General features: G+C 37.6%; 1 protein-coding gene across 1 annotated transcript in view; it reads left to right on the top strand.

Annotated features, from left to right (window-relative positions):
* Positions 1–15952, top strand: part of EIF3H (eukaryotic translation initiation factor 3 subunit H) — a 59375-nt gene extending 43423 nt beyond the window's left edge. Inside the window, exons 3-7 of the mRNA XM_019614216.2 lie at positions 881–980; positions 2401–2550; positions 10213–10333; positions 12980–13112; positions 15693–15952. Coding sequence (XP_019469761.1) covers positions 881–980; positions 2401–2550; positions 10213–10333; positions 12980–13112; positions 15693–15790 — 602 coding nt within the window. The 3' untranslated portion in view covers positions 15791–15952. The remainder of the gene's footprint in view (positions 1–880; positions 981–2400; positions 2551–10212; positions 10334–12979; positions 13113–15692) is intronic.
* Positions 15953–17203: the final 1251 nt, after the last annotated feature.

Raw genomic sequence — 17203 nt, 5'->3', positions numbered from 1 at the left:
TGCATATAGTTTCCAGCTGAGAAGTAAATGTAACGTCCTGAGTATCTGTCAGAAAAAATACTAATGAATACGATCAATCTTATGAGCTGCCCCAAAATTGTTTCAGTATGTTAACAATTGGATTACAGTAAAGAACAAGTTGTTAAAGTATACTTATATTGGCTGGAAACATTGCATCATCAGACCTTGATGAATTTTCCACTTGTTTCAGTCTATTTTGGTTTTTATTTTATCACCGATTGCTAAAAGTTTTACTGCGTTAAGTTTCAGACAACATGAATGTTAACACAGCTTTTATTCTAATGTTGGCATGATTCAGCCATTATCATGCAGTAAGTGTTAAGCTTCTTTGTCCTAGGAATGTAACAGTTTGTTTAGAAAATTTCCCCCTACATTCAGGATAGTGTGTCACGGCAAAATTAAGCATTTTATATACCAGTTACACCGTTGTGCACCGAGCAGCAGGGCAACTTGATCTGAATTAGCTTATTGCTACTCAGGAATACTATTTTCGTATAAAATGCTGTTTAATGAATATTTTGATTTACTGCATAATGACTGGAGGGGAAAATATTTATTTAAATGAGGTCGCTGTTACATAAGTTATGCGGATAGTTCACATTAAGGAATAGAAAATGTGAATTAGACCTTTAATGGGAAAATAATGTTATGGGTAGGAGGGTTCTCTATCCCCACTGTGTTCTCCAAGTTATGTTTATTAATCAACCTCATTGTATAATATATATTGTATTTTACATTTCAATATGTGTTGATTGTCTTTTTTTTTCTAAGACGACTATTTATTTTTTTGCCTCCTGTTTATAAATTAAAAAGTAAGCTGGAGTTTATATTAATATTCTTCCTTTGGTTTTGATTATAGATCCCATTAAGACTGCCCAAGGTTCTTTGTCACTAAAGGCATATCGGTTGACTCCCAAACTGATGGAAGTTTGCAAAGAAAAAGACTTCTCTCCAGAAGCGTAAGTAATTGAGAGGAATGATTTCTCATGATCTACCTGGATTATTTGGTGCAGGGAGGTAAATGAGATGATGAAATACAGTATTTTTATAATCTCATGTAACAGTTTGTCCTGGGAAATGGATGTGTTCTGTGTGATGATAGATGTGTACTGATACAGTCATGGAGAACGAACAGAGGTCTGTCATTGGGCACTTAAATGAGGGCAGGGGTGGGGGGACTTGGGCTGATTTTGGAGGTGGACAGGCTGGCTATAAGGAACATGGCGAAGTCAGCTGTGTCTGGGAATAGAGTCAAAAAATATAAAAAAATATTAAAAGGAAAAAAGAAAAGAAAGGGAGGAAGCACAGAGAGAAGGGGAAATAGAAATAGCTGGTCTGTCTTTGAGCTGGTTTTTTTTCAGAAGGAAAATTGAACAGGTATTTTACAATAGCTGGTCTTCTGTGTTTATTCCAAATTAACTCCCCCGTGTGGACAGAGTCTTCTTGAGTAAAAGTAAGGTAATTAACTGCTTCAAAAGAAAAGTTGCTTGTAGTAGATGTAGGCCTGAATTTTCTCCTTAATCTCCAAACAGCTTGATGTTCAACAGCAAAAGCATAAGCACTTGTTAAACTTTATTCATTGAGGAGAAACTGAGAAACCAAGTAACTTCATTGCTCTGTGTCTCAAGATAACATTTGCATAATGAACAAACAAATCTGGTCCTCAGTCAAAAAAAAAAAAAAGGCAAATGTTTTTGTTTTAAGATCCCATACGCATACAAAGAAGTTAAGGATATATTTACTTAGAAACATATATCATGCTTTTATTTCCAGGTTTTATGAAAGGCGTTAGTATCTATTTTAAAACATGAACAATAGTTGTTATATTTTTTTAAAAGTGCACTATAAACTTGTATTTTAATATCCACCATAGAATTTAATTGTTCTGAAACATGGTGTTTTGTCAATCTAATTTTCATCAATAAAATTCTTAATTATTTAGCTATTGGGGAAATAGTTTATTGTTGTAGTAGTTAGGACTTTAAAGTTGTTTTGATGTTATACGGTAACTGTTCACTTCTATTTAAGAAAATCTGGTGGCAGGGAAAATAGTGAAGTATTTTGGAAGGGGCAGAGTTAATCCTGTCAGTGCAGTCTTTTGCCGGAGGGTTTTTCATGTAAGTAATGTATTAGCGAGCAAAGCAGCTGCTTGACTTCTGAGAGTTTTTGTAGAGCAGCTTTTCCTACTCCTTGTAAATCTGAGGTTTTGCCATGCAAATGCTCTCTAACGGAGAGACCTGACTTTTGCTTGCAGATGGAGCTCTGGAAGTGGGAAGTTTTAACAAAATTGTCTATTTAATGTAGCTGGAGCAATAGTTTAATAAAATGAACAGCAGAGGTACTGGTTATTTTAATAAATATTTTTAACTTTTTTCACAGTTTGAAAAAAGCAAATATTGCTTACGAAAACATGTTTGAAGAAGTGCCCATTGTAATTAAGAATTCATACCTGATCAATGTGATGTTGTGGGAACTGGAAAAGAAATCTGCGGTAGCCGATAGACATGAATTGCTCAGTCTGGCTAGCAGGTAAGTACTTGTTACAATAATGGATGTATTTTTATTCGCTTTCCCAAGCCACAGTTTAACACCTTGGGTGAAATCCCAGTCTCATTACAGCCCATGGAAGCTTTGCCTTGACTCTAATGGGGTTAAGACTTTACCTTCATATGTTTTTTGCTGAAGGAAAATCTGCATGGTAAAACGATAGCATTAATTCTAGGACTAAAATCAGCCCATAACCTGTATTTACCTGTACTGCTTGAACTATGTATCCCTTTCAGTAATGCATATTTTCTTCACTTCAGAAAAATATCAGTATTCAGAAAAATTAAGGCAAATAATTCTGCCTTAAGTGATGCTGTTAATAATTTTAATAAAAAACAAATCACATTTGTCTTACTTTAGTTGCGGGATTCATTAAAAGAATAGTCTGTCTGAGAAACTGGAAAAAAAGCTCAGACTGATGTTGGTGACAGCCAGCATTAATGATGTCAATAATTATTTAAGTGGCTTTTTGTTCTTGTAGCACTTTGCCCCAAAAGTGCATTTGTGATACAAAAGAGGCATCACCTGCAGCAGCGTGGTCAGAAATTTGATGGTAGTTAAATCCTACCTGACACAGTGTAGTTAATTTGGTTATTATTGGGCTGATTGAAAAAAAAACAGATGCGGAAAAGGATGCAATATCTTGTTGCGTAGAAATGGGATATATTCACTAATAGATTTCTGGAGTGTAACACTCTTTTTACCTTGATGTATTATCTGCCAAGATTTTGATCTCCACTGTTGACCCTGCCAACCAAATTAGGTCCTTTTCTTCCCCTCACCGTGTAAAGCTATTTAAGATTCCATGTTGCTAGTGGTCCATACGTTGCCGGAGTTAGCAGTAGTCTTCAAGTCCATTTCATTCTATTTTCTTTTCCAGAGCCTATGTTCACATAATGAGGGATCTGATGCTTTTAGAGAAACTGGGCGAGAGAGATTGGATCTAAGGCCGAACTGTGCTTGGGAACTTACAGATGTCACAAGGGAATATTTAGTCAATAATTTGTCCAGTTCAGTTGCTGTGTCTGGAATTAATCAATAGGTAAAGAATTGTTGCTGAGATGTGCAGGCTACTCAGTGCCCAGGCTTCCTGTCAGTCTTTTTGCGTTGTCATTTTGCGTTGTCAAGGCTTTTGCCATGAGGTACTGGATGTGAGAGATGAACAATTCCTCACGAGCTTTGCCACTTTACCACGAAAAGGAGAACTGTGATGAGGACGTGGGAAGGTGTGCAGGTGACTTGACAGTGTTGTCCTTTATTGCTTCTGGGACTTTCCTCCTGTTAAAAAAGAGTACTGAGCAACCTGGATCCTTACTCGGGCTGCTGCTAGTCACACGGTGCAGTTATGGAAATGAAATGAGTCTGAACAGATCGCAAAACACAGGTGAAGTTTTTCACTGGCTTGTCATCTTTTGGTAGTAACTGTGCTGTACTGCTACCTTGACTCAAGTTAAAAACAGACATTTACAAATTAGTTTTCTTATTGGAATGGCAGTGTTGGGGTTGTAGCCTAGTGCAAGACAGGCTTTTGTGGCAGTCCTTTCATCAGAGAAGAGAAGGAGAAAACAGAAGCTCTCCATTTGTGCTTAGGAATCCTTCGCAACAGGAGAAAAAAGGAGAGCTTTTTTCCTTTCAGAATCAAAGTGTATTTTCAATAGGTGTTTTCTTAGAGCAGTATAGCACTGTTCTTGACAATGACACAGGTGGAAATGGATTCTTGATAAACCCAGTTAAAAGTGACTTTTCAATTAAATGTGTTTCTTTGAACTTGCATAGTTACTATCCTTTATGCTGGCAGGAATTACTTCAGCTTACTGAAGACTACTGCTTCCCAGTAATGGGGAATTAATTCAGCAGATCCATCAGTTTTCAGCTTTATGTCTCCTGAACTGACTTTCCTGGCAGCATTCTTCAAGCTCACCTGGTCTGTTGGAGGAGCTTAAGGTGCTTAGTTTGATTTGAAGCAGACAAAATCTTGTAAATGATCCCAGTGAGTTTATTTGAAGATTATTGTAAATGCATTTGTTTTTTAAAATTCTTTAGAGCTGCTTTTAGTTACGTGGCAGGTTACGTTCAGTGACATTTTACATTGGTGTGACTCAACTGGCAAATTAGGAACACTTTAATGTTCATTTATTCTAGGTAAGATGTCTTACATTGCTTGCTTAAATATCGTTTTAACTTGAATTCAGTTACCAAGATTTCTGCAAAGAATATATTCCCTGAAGTAGGGGAGTTCAAATTACAACTATTCTGGAGTTCTATTTTCATTTTGTATTTCCTTATTTTTGTCCTTGGATAGGCTGAAAAACCAATATATCAATGTTTTATTTTTAAGTTTTGAGGGGTCTTCCTCATTGAACTTCTGCTGCTGCTGTAGATTTAGTTGGCAATACCTTTAAGGCTACTTTATTTTAGATAGAGTGAGGTGGGTTGTTTTTGTTGTTGTTGTTGTTTGTTTGTTTTTGGTTTTTTTGGCTTTTTTTTTCCTCCTGTCCTTTGGGAGCATCCCTGAACCTTTTTTAATCTTCTGAAGCAATGGTTTTGGCAATGAAATTATTTACCCTTGGTTCTTCTCATCTGGAGTGTTTGTTTCATCAAGATTCTCACATGTTCAGCCACCCACCTTGTCTGAGTTTGAAGCTGTACCTATTTGAGGTACTTTGAATGCACCTTAATATCTTTTTTCCTTTTGAAGTAAATTTGTGATAATTGTATGAAATAGTTTGCTTTTTGGGCATAAATCTGTGTTTCTCTTGTGAATTGTGAGTTAACTGGAATAATCTCGGGAAAGAAGTTAAAGGCGGAATAGCGCACAGCTAGCAAGTAATAGCAAGTAAAGGCCTTTTGCTCAAACTGTTATCCTCCTGCTACCCTTAAGGACCAAAATGTCTTGTGAAGACCTTGGAATGCTGCCAATCTTTTGATAGAAACTCAGGAATTAAAATCCTGTCAGATAATGTTCCAGATCTTCAGAGAAATAATTACAACCAACTTTCCCATTCTCATCCATCTCTTCCCTATTCCATTGATGATCTAGTTTAAATTAAAAAAAGCTTTTTTGTGGTCTAGCTTCATAATAGGGTTGTTCTATAATATCTCAATTTGTCTCAAGCAATTTTTCTAATAGTGTGCGTCAGTAGAAGCAAACATGTGCTGAACATTTACTGCAGTAACATCTACTTGGCAGAAAGATTTTTCAAACATCAGATGCGGTATTTTTACCAAAGTGACATATGGAGGGTTACTTTGGCATTCAAAAATAATGTTAACCTTTGTTCATTGTACTGCTTGTTCAGAAATCTGTGTGTTTAACGGATTATTAAGATAATTATGAAAATCTCTAATTTGCAGATGGGGGAAGCTGACACACAGAGGGTAAATGTGTTGCCCAAAGGCACACATCAAAGTCAACATAGAAAAGGGAATGGAGCTCTGAGACTCCTGACTTACATATCTCACTCAAACAAAATCCTCTTAAAAAGAGCACAGGTTGTATTCAGGCTGAAATGTGGAGATGTAAACAAGTTCTTCTGCTAAGCGGTGGGAACGTTCCTTAGAAACATTTAATCAAAAAGATGTGCTTGGCCCAGCAGTACCTCTCTAATCCACACAGTGCTGTTACCCCCAGGAGGAGAATGCTGTGCAGAGTGGTACCTTTTCCCATAAAGCAGTGATGGAGAGAGGGGCCTCAGCACAGCTGATGAGATTGGAAAACCAGAGCAGTAGATAGAGCTTTTCTTGTGCTTGCCCTCGCTGTTCCCTGTTCTCATTTTCTTTAGACAAGATGCAAATAAACAGACCTCGCGTGTACTTCATTTTATGATAATTTCGGAAGGCTTTTCTTTTTGGCTTCCTGCAGCTTCTGTGTTGCCATCCTCCAACATGAAGTGCATGCATCAGCATGGCGACTCAGATCTCAGAGGCTCTGCTTCCTTTTGCAGCATGGGTAGCTGAGCTTCTCCGAAAGTGCAAACTGTGTGGCCTTACAAGTCACATGGAGAGAGAGAGAGAGAGATAGAGAGAGAGAGAGAGAGAGAAAACTATTGCCCGGGACATGGGAAGCTGAGATTATGGGGATTCCTGCTTCTTTTTGAAGCTTTGGTGGCTAACTTGAGGATGCATTGTGGGTGTTTCAGACCTTTAGTAAGTACGTGTGGAGTCCTTTCCTGGTTAAAGATGCTGAGGGAAATGTGGGCTTCATGTGTAGCTCCGTGCTATGAATCCTACAGAAGTGGAGCCAGTTGAGGTTCCAGCCCCCAGCTGCTTGCATCATTCCTCCCTTCTATCCCCATTTCATCTCTACATCCCTCCCGCCCTCAAAGATTTTTTTTATTCCCTCATCTGTTTTGGAGTACGGCTGTACAAATAGCTTTGTGGAATAGACTGGTGGAAAAAGTCAGGCTCCCACTCTTCTTCCCTTCCAGCCCTTCCTTCAGTCTCTCTCTTTCTCCCCCTCTGTTTAAAGAAACCCCAACAGAGGGTGTTTTTGCATTTACAGTAGAGTGTTTCACTGGAACGGTTTAAAGTGTGCCCACGCAAACAGCTGAATCCATACAGCTGAGAGTGCCGTAATCCTTGGGCAGAGGGAGAGGCAGGAAGATGCTGATGCTGGAACCTTTTAAACCAGCTTTGCTGGCAACAGCAAACCATACCTTTGCTCTTCTAAAATATATCCACGACCGGAGGCTCTGGTGGTATGAGCATTCCCTCACGAAGAGGGAAGCTTGCATTCAGGTCCTTTAGCCAGATCTGCATCCGAATCATAGAATGGTTTGCGTTGGAAGGGGCTTGCAGTTGACGTAGTCCCAGCCCCCCTGCTGTAGTCAGGGACACCTTCCACTAGACCAGGTTGCTCAACAGGATACACTCATGCAGTGAATGATAAATGGATGTAATCTGATTTATTGGTAATGCTGCCAAAGGCAAGGCTCATCAGCCAGAATGACCAAGTCACCTATGAGTTAGGGCTGTCCACTCACAGCTTTCCATTTCTCACCCCCAAAATTATTTTAACTTTATTTGATAAAAGGAATTGGAAGTAATTCTTGTGTCAACCATTTGAGTATATATCTTCCCTTTTTGGTGAAGAGTAATGGGGGGAATGGGGAATCAATTATAAGGCTGTTACAGAAGAAGTGCACAACACTAACATGTATACAGTCACCTGTGTGGACTTTTTGATGCTTAGTACGATGACAATCCTACAGCTAGGGTATTTCTAATAATTTTCTCCTATAAATATTCACTGGTATCTGAGGTAGAGTGATCTCCTAGTGCTATCTCAACACATCTGTTGAAAATGCTATTTCTTTATTACTTGTGCTCACAGAACAATTTGTAGGGTGCTGAATTCCATGTTGTCTCCATTTCACTATCACAGAAACTTTTAGGAAAATGCGTCTTTACGGATATGTGAGCAGCAATTACTTGTTTTTTTTTTTTAATTATTATTATTGCATTAAAGTGTACCGGGAGTTTAGGTACCATGCAGTATAAGTTTTGATATCTTCTATGGGAGTGCAGAAGGTAAGGAGATACCTAAAAGAGCTTTTGGGCTGAGTAAGTGTATGGTGAGTTTTATGGGCTGGAGCAATACAATTTAACCTTCTAAATCTCACTCAAATAAACTTCTGCTGAATAAAACTTACTTAAATGTTGCATGCAGAGTTTTATAAATTGTTTCCTATTAGCCTTCATATATTCTTAAAGAGATGATGGAGTAAAAGAGAGTATCAGGCACATGAGACGTAAGGAAAAAGCAGATCCTGTATCTGGAGCATACTTATCACTTCATGTCTCAGTTCACATCTGTTTAAGTTATCTGTTTTTAGATTTTTGTTTCCTTGGCAATGAGAGCAAACGTTATATTACTGCAGTGTCTTAACAATAACTCCCTGTTTCAGTATTCTGCTATACTAAGCTGCTCCTAGAGAGATTCACATAAAATCGTTCTTGTAACCAGCTATATTTCATATGGACGCTATCTGTAAAATAATTATGTATTCCTGATGGCTGCATACCCTGTAAGATCATTAGTGTTCTGATAATATCCAGTTCTTACACTAGCTCAGTGTAATATAAACTCTGTAGAAAATGAAAACATGTACACCCATGGCCATGGCAATATTCCACAGTTCTGAATATCATAATGCTTGAAATACTCAACTGGAAGAAAGAAACCCTCCAAGGAGTTTAAAAATAATTACTACAGCGGCGTCTTTCTTTCTGCTATGTAGCTGAAGTCTTCCTCACCACTTACCCCTGTAGGCAACTGAAGTTGGAGACTATGGCTTTAAATAAACTGTGCTCAGAAATTACCGATCCAGCCTTTTGTTGGGTAAGCAGGCAGCTCAGCTGGTGAAATAACTGTTCTGATACTTGTGGATGAGGGCGAGTGGGTATCCTCTTAGGTATCCTCAGCAGGTATCCTCTAGTGCCTCTGTATATTACAAGCATCTGTCTACAGTTCTGAATTCAGTGGGCTTACTGTTAAGTATCTTGTCCCTTTTCACATTGTGCTGCTATTTCCTACTGGCTCTTCCAGTTAGTGTCCCCAATCCATAGGGCTTAGGATGGTGTGAATGCATTGTAAAAGTCAGATAATGCAGAGAAACGGTGACAGAGGGATATGATTCTGACATAGAAATGCACCAAACTGCTTTTAGTTGAAAGAAACTCCATGAATACTAGTGGATTTCAGATGAAGAGGAGAAGAATGAGGTTTAGCTGCTTAGTCCTTGGTCTTCAGCCAGGTTGTACTGGGTGTGGCTTAAATTTGGAGCCAGAAACCTAGCTTCTGATCAAGGGGATCAATACAGAGCAGTGAGTACCTTTCTTTTACTGCACTACCCTGTAAACACAATCTAGGATGAGTACCGTCTCCATGGGCACCAGTCTTTAAAGTTCCAAAACTTAAACTTGGAAACTATACCTTAAGTTCCTGCTAAATACTGAACCAATTGCTAAAAACGGTTGCAATAAAAGTTGTTTAACAGACTGCATTTGTCTGGCCAAGGCTGTAGATCGCATAACTGGAACTGGACGCACCCAGCCTAGCTGCTTCCATGTTGCCTATGATATGGAATGTGGAATTGGCTGGGCTGGATGCGATACTGCCTCTTAACAGCTAAAATCAAGTGATGTCTGCTGAACCTTCCAGGCATGGTTTGATAGTCTAACTAATGAGAGAGACCTCTGAAGAGTATTTAGCAATCCCTATTGAGCGTTAGAAATACTGAAAAAAAGCCAGAAATAGCTTGAAACTAAACTGAACACATCTTCTAGAATGTTTTTCAAGGTTGTGTGTCACCACAAAGGCATCAGACTTTCTCTTTTAAACACTTGACCTGAATCCATAAATCTTGTTAAGCAGAAGGTTTTCATAACTAGGAAGTTCTTTGCAAAGACCAAAACATTTAAATATCATATTTGTAATGTGGCAAGACACTATAGGAGGAGAAGCCAGGTAAAATATCTTCAAATACATGCATGAGCAAAAATAACCAGGAACTGAATAAATAAATACATGTGCAAACTCTGCCATTAGTGCAGAAAAGTTTGTCAAATAACTTGAATTTTCAAGTTCTATATATATATATTTAATAAATTCAGTCTTTTAGGAATGTTTTTTTTTAATTTCAGTAATCACCTGGGGAAGAGTCTGCAGCTGCTGATGGACAGAGTGGATGAGATGAGCCAAGACATTGTGAAATACAATACCTACCTGAGGAATGTAAGCAAGCAGCAGCAACAGAAGCACCAGGTTGGTAACAGGGAAAACCTGAATGAGAAGACTTTCTCCATGAAGTATGGTTTTAGGGAGTGTTATCTAAGACAAATGGTTTTGGATTTGGGTCTGGATCTAAGCAAGATAAAATTTTTACAGAAACATATCCGTTAAGTAGGGTCATAAAATGTTACAGCTAGTGGGGAATCATCAAATGAATTCAGTTCTGCTGACACATAATGGGGATTTGTCTGTCTTTGCTATTTTATGTGTTTGTTAGTGATCTGTGATAAAAGCAAAGTCACTTGATAGATATACTGTGGACATAAGGATTAGAAGATTAGTAAATGAGATGAAAGAGCAGTACAGTGAAGTACAAGTGAAGTGTTCTGAAGCAAACTGTGTTTTAATACCATCGTATATAGCCCTCCAAAAAAGCAGTCCATACTGAAAAGACAGCAGAGCGCCCTCATCAGAAATGACATTTCAGTCATGTTTTATGTCAGTAGATAGTGATACTGATCAGGTGATGCTGGCTTTTAATTCCGAATGCCAAAAAAAGCTGTTTAAAATCCAGAAGGCTCTGGTTTGGGAATCCTGAATAGGAAGACCAGCTATAGGTACTCCTGTTTGAACAGAGCTGTTAGACCAGATGACCTCTTCCAGCTTTCAACCATGCTGTGATTTCTGAGGCAGTTGCTTTACCAAATGCAGCAGCAGCAACTAATGCAGTACCATGTCTAATTAGAGAAGAACGCTGGTAAATTGGAAAAAAGCTCAATGGGAATGATTTAAAAGCCTTGAAAGCAGATATTCACGAATACAATTCACTTCATGTGATAAATTCATGTGTAAAATTAAGGAGTGACCTGCTTACTCAAGAAGTACCTGCAAGAAAAATAAATTTGAGCTCTTTAATCTAGCAGACAAAGATATAACAAGATTTAATATTGGCCAGTTGAAATTGAACCAGGCTGGTTTACAGATAAAATATTGCAGCTATTGCTACACAAAGTAGCTAGTTATTAAAAAGAGTATCCATGTTTCATGTAAAATGCTTTATCACTGACTATTTTAAATCAGAATTGGTCTTTTTTTTTTTCCTTCCCACTTAAGTATAGCTTGCATAGGGATTACTTTAAGGAAGCAGTATGTGACTGGGGGCCTCTTCTGGCTTTGCAATTCCTGAGGACATAGGCTCTTCCTGCATGTTATCTTCAGAAGAATTATTTTCCTTTGCTGCCTAATTTGAATAGAAAGATGGCATACACTTCAAAGGTTTTGTGGATAACAAGGGAATCTATTTATTTGGAAAAGCAGAACAAAGTAGGTTCCATGGTGTCTCACTTCATTTCTTTAGTAACTATGACTGCTTTAGTAGTGGCTCATTGTGACATAGTTAGTGGTCTTAACTTCATTTTTAAAACGGAGTGATTATGATTAAGAGCAAGCCGTTTCAATAGAGAATAATAGGCAGACTGCTGAGAAGTGAATGGGGTAATGCAAAGAAAGAAGACACTTCATGAAATTCACATACAAATATGGGCATTTAATATTTTATTTTTAACAATGTCCAAAAAGATGCATTTGTCACTAGTACTGGAAAAAAAATTACTTCATTTTAGTATGCCACCAAGTATGAACTGTTCTCTTGTGCACAGATATGTTTAAGTGAGTGAGAGAATATACTCCATACAGTTTGGCTTGTTTATTTGAAAGTTTTTTTGTGTGTGTTGAATATGAGGACTTCGGTGGACAAAGCTTAAAATGTTTACTCCTGGCTCTGACACCTGGTACAAAATCTCATGTATTTTTGACTGCATGTAGTTCTGCGAGAACAAATTTATCCAACAGACGAAAAAATGATCAGCCTTAATTTTTATGAAGTTTTAATAATCTGCATGGAAAAGAGAAGTACTGAAAACAAATGTCAGCGTATTTTAGTAGCAGATTAATTTTTACAGACTGCTGCTTCAGTGTATCATTGGGTAACCTACAAAGAAATGACATCCATGTGGCAGAATATACGAATAACCTGAATGGAGAAGTGAGCCGTTACACTTTGTTTCAGTTACCACTTTGTGATGGTTTGTGTTTAATACTTTTTGGCTTAAAATACCTTGTTTAATCAAGTTCTCTTCCCCTTTCACATTAATGTTGTTTAGACCTGTAACTTACATAAAATCGGGTATTACTGTCTTATACTTGTATAACTATTTGAGGCAACGGCTTCTCATATACTTTCATATTTTAACCTTGTTTTCCATCTTTGCTTGGATAAATGGAACCTTTTGTCTAGCATGCTGTAATCTTTTCATCAGATACAGTATTTAACTCTGAAAAAAAATAATAAAAATGATCCCTACCACTTCAGTACCGCATGATTTGCTAGTGCCTCACTTCTTTCAGGGGCCAGCTTAAAGGAAGAAAATAATAATGCTTGTTGCCAGTTAATTGAATGTAACATTTGGGCTTATCTTTTAGAGCTTGTGCTACTTTTCCACTTGGTCATTTTGTTTCTTATACAAGGGTGTATTTGAAATTCCCTTGACTCTTTACCCTGTATGGATAAGAAAGGTTTTGAAAACGTACTTGCTAGTTAAGGAAAGAGCATCTGAAAATAAAAACTTAAGAGGATTTCCAAAGCACTGCTGCATTCTTTTTCTGTTGCTTTTTTTTCAGTATCAGCAGAGACGTCAGCAAGAAAATTTACAGCGTCAAAGCCGAGGAGAAGCCCCCCTGCCTGAAGAGGACATCAATAAACTTTTTAAACCACCACAGCCCCCTGCCAGAATGGAATCACTCCTTATTGCAGGTAATGTTCCAGTAGTCTTTCTGACTCATCTTTTCACGTATGAATGTTACCCTGGGAAAAACTGCGGTTGTTACCCTAGAAAGCATCTTAATTATTTTTGTTATCTTTGTCACTATGGTGTTATGTTTTGGTGTTGGTAGTGTTCTAAATACTGATCTTCATTTGGTCAAAGGCGCTGATTGGAGCAAACTGCCCTTGTGTCTGAAGCATTCCAAAAGAAGTGGCTAAGATAAACAACTTCATTGCTAGTAGGCAGTCCATGCCTCTGTTAGAAAGTGAACTTCCACACATGGAACAATTCTAAACCATCTAGGAAAGTAACTGATGCATGTTACGGATACTGGCATAAACATACATGTTTTTATGAAATCAGGCCACTGTGTTTAACCAAAATGTCTGCATTTAGCTGGTATAAAATCAGGTTGATGTGTTTAACTAAAATGGCTACGTTTAGCTAGCATGAAATCAGGCCTTTGTGTTTAACCAAAATGGCTGTGTGTAGCTTTATTCTTGATGTATGGAGACTTTCTCGGTTTATTTCTTACTCGGCCATCATAGCTAGCCTGTGTCTGATCATCTGTGTTTCATGGGTTGCTGGAAAAGGGCAGGAGCAACAACGAGAGCCTCTTCCTGGCTCCATTCTGAGAAGCTGAAGTGGGATTTGAAAGGAGAGCTGGAGAAATGCCCTATGGAGCATGGCTTTTCTGTGCAAATTGGAGTAGCAACTGCTGCAGCCAGTAAGCTGCTCTCTGCACTCATAGCCCGGCTCCTCCCTCAACTCCACATGCTATGGGGTGTACAGCTGAGAGGCAGGAATCAACTGCTTAGGCTGGGAGCTTTGAGTCAGAGCAGAGCATGTGTCTGCCTCATTATCTGCAGCTCTAAGTTACTGTGACCATCCCTAGGTGTTGAAATGACTGTTGCAGAAGCTGAGAATGTTGCCTTTAACTTCACATAGAATTGGGCCCACTTCTTTGATCTTAGTGGCCAGAGTTCTAGGGTAGCTATCTTCCATCTTCCCACACCCAAATGTGAATGAAAATATAAATAGGAACAAAGCACAGGTGTTTCTGCTTGTGTTTCACCCCCAGTCTGTTCAGTTTTCTGGTGTTCTGCAGTGTACAGCCACAGTTTGCTACAAAATTCAGTGCCTGCCCCTTCCCTCCTGAAGCAGCAAAAATAGTTGGGACCTCACAGAAAGCAGAAAACCTAGATGCACTGCTAAGTAATATAAGTTTGGAAAATGTCACAGGAAATCCATTTTCTTTTTTAAACTATGGGAGACTTTTCAGCTCAGCTATCACCATTGTTCTGTACTTGAAGAAAATTAAACAGAAGTCTTGGCAGTTAGAGTACAGAAAGTGAGTGATTTGACATGAAAAAAAATAATAATTAAGTCTTCAATTTTGGACTGTCCAAGAGATTTAAGGTAGTACTGATACTTTTTCGTACTGCTCCTTTTAAAAGAAATAATGCACTTGATTCATTATTCAATCCAGAGTCTTTCAACAAACTATTGTTTAGATAGTTCTGAACAGTTTTGAACAGTTAATGAATCTTAGTAGCAGAAAAGTATTTAAACACTCAGCTTTAGCATAGCTTAGAATATGCAAAATAAGTGAGCACACGTGTGTTATGATAGCGATAGTTTAATGTGAATCATCTCTTAGGAGAAATTAAAAACTATTAAAGGAGAAACAAAGCTTTCAGCTAAAGCACTCTTCATTTCTTTTTTTACTGCAGTCAAGGGAAGAATTGGAAGCATCTACTTAAATTCAGATGAAGTAAAGTTTGTGGATAAAAAATAAAACTTAGCTCTTTTGTCTCTGAGGCATTTAAAAACTTTTCAAATAGAGCATTAGCTTGAGAGTTTATTGGGCTTCTAAACAGTCTTAATTTTGATTAAACTGGCTTCTTGTTTTGCTATTCCTGGCTAACTAGGGAAATAACTTGAAGCAGTGCTTGTATAAAAGTGTTTTAATGGGCACATTTGATTTGTATAGCACTGACAAGTCTTCATACCCTGATGACTTTTGAAATAGCTAACAAAGTGAAATATTAGGTGGAGAAAAAAAAAAAGCCTAGAAATTGTCAAACAGGAGTACCACAGTGTTCAGTGTTAGTGGAAAATATTTGTTATAACATTTTAATAGGGACAGCAGATGCACAGAAGCAGAATTGAAAATCAGCTATACAGTATTTTTAGAAGAACTAAATTTTAGAGCAACTAAACTACCTAAATCATTAGTTAATATGATTAGGCTTCTGATACAGCTATAAGAATTGTTTGTTCTTGTCATATGTCTTCTAAGAAATTGTAATTTACACAGTTGTAGGAAAATTATGAGGTTTTGAGCATACTGATTTACCTATTCTGCTAATTTATTCTTCTTTCCAAACCTGTTTGGGAATATTGATGATGTGAATTCCCAAGTGTAGTGTATTCAACCTGTTTCGGTTGAATGATCCTCTATGATCCCACATGAACTGTGATCTTGCTGTTTTTAAAAAATCATATTCTGGGGTGTCTTTTCTAAATTTGAAAATTGATGAGGTTTTAATCTTCTTTTCTATTGACAGGTCAAATTAATACCTACTGTCAGAATATTAAGGAGTTCAATGCACAGAACCTGGGCAAGCTTTTCATGGCTCAAGCTCTCCAAGACTACAACAATTGAAGAAACTTTGCTATGACCTTCAACAGAATGAATTTTACAGTTTAATATTGTTTGTGCTCCTGTTGAAAACTTTGTATACTGGGAAAAGAATGTTGTAAAACAATCAGCTTGGTTTGTGCAGAACTCTCCAGCAAGAAAAATAAAAGGCAAATTTTAATGATATTTTAGTATTTCCTTATTTGTTGGCCATATTGGACTGGAATTCTCTGTGGTCATTCAGGTTTTTTAAGTGCCTGGTGGTTATTCATGTTTAGTCATAGCAAATAATACAGGTTTTATTTAACTTGGAATCCGAAATAAAAACAGTATGTATTACAAACATTCAGTATAGCTGACTTTACAGAAGAAATTTAAGATTTCCCAGTTTTGGTTGAGAACTTACAACCTTAATATGCTAGTCACTTGGAACAGTTGTCTGTTTTCACTTTAATCTGTTTGGACAGTATGGTGCAGTGGACCAGTGGACCTTCCATATTGCAAATATCTCATAGGCTTCGCAGTTGGAACATAAAATCAATGTTTTGTGGAGGCTGATCCCCACGATGTCATGCTAGCCTGTGTTCCCATTTTCTGTTGCCACCACCAACTAGTCTGAAACCCAATGATCCTGCTGAAATCTTCATGGAAGGTGTTGTAGAGTTAATTAACCTGTAGCAGGTAGTGTGGTGTAAATGGATGCCATGCCTACACTGTGTTAACTTTACCATCTGCACATGCACTTATTCCTCAACTTGAGCTACTTTACTTTTTAACAAGAACATTAATGTAAGTGTTTAATGCATGGCAATGCACTCATGTTACTGTTATTTAAAAGAAAAAGAAGAAGAAAAAGTTATTGCCTGTCATGGTGTGATGAGTCCTAAGAGCCTAAAATGGCTGTAAGAATTTGGTTTTAGTCTTTTATAATTAATAACATCTTCTAAATACAATCCTAGTATGGAAAATTTCAGCCTGCAAGGTGAATGTTTTGGAAAGTCAGAAGTGTGTGAAAACAGAGGTTAGATTAGGAACTTATTTTTGTCTGTCTTAACTATAGTGCTTGTGGTATTTGTGCAAATATGTATGCAAATTTTGTTCAGCCCTCAAGTATCTGGCAAATTGCCGGTCTGATCTTTTTATCTTGGAAACTTTAGGCACCCTTGTGTTTATGTTCCTACAGTGAACTTATCTGAAAACAAAAATCTGTTCAACGTTCTGCTACAGTGCACGTGATTTTTGTTTTCTGTATAAATAATATTTAAACTGTGTTAATTTTCTAGTTTTCTGAAGGACCAGAAAATCTCCATTGCAGCAGAAGTAGGAGCAGATAGTTAGGATAAGATGGGATGCTTGAAGTAGAGGGGAAAAAATGATCTTCTAAATGACTGAGAATAAACAACTGTCTCTTTAGTGGCTGTATATAGAAACAGAAGT

This window comes from Meleagris gallopavo, chromosome 3 (genome assembly GCF_000146605.3).
Source record: "Meleagris gallopavo isolate NT-WF06-2002-E0010 breed Aviagen turkey brand Nicholas breeding stock chromosome 3, Turkey_5.1, whole genome shotgun sequence".
Lineage (NCBI taxonomy): Eukaryota > Metazoa > Chordata > Aves > Galliformes > Phasianidae > Meleagris > Meleagris gallopavo.
Note: the sequence above shows the minus strand (reverse complement) of the source record. Positions and strands in the feature narration are given on the sequence as shown.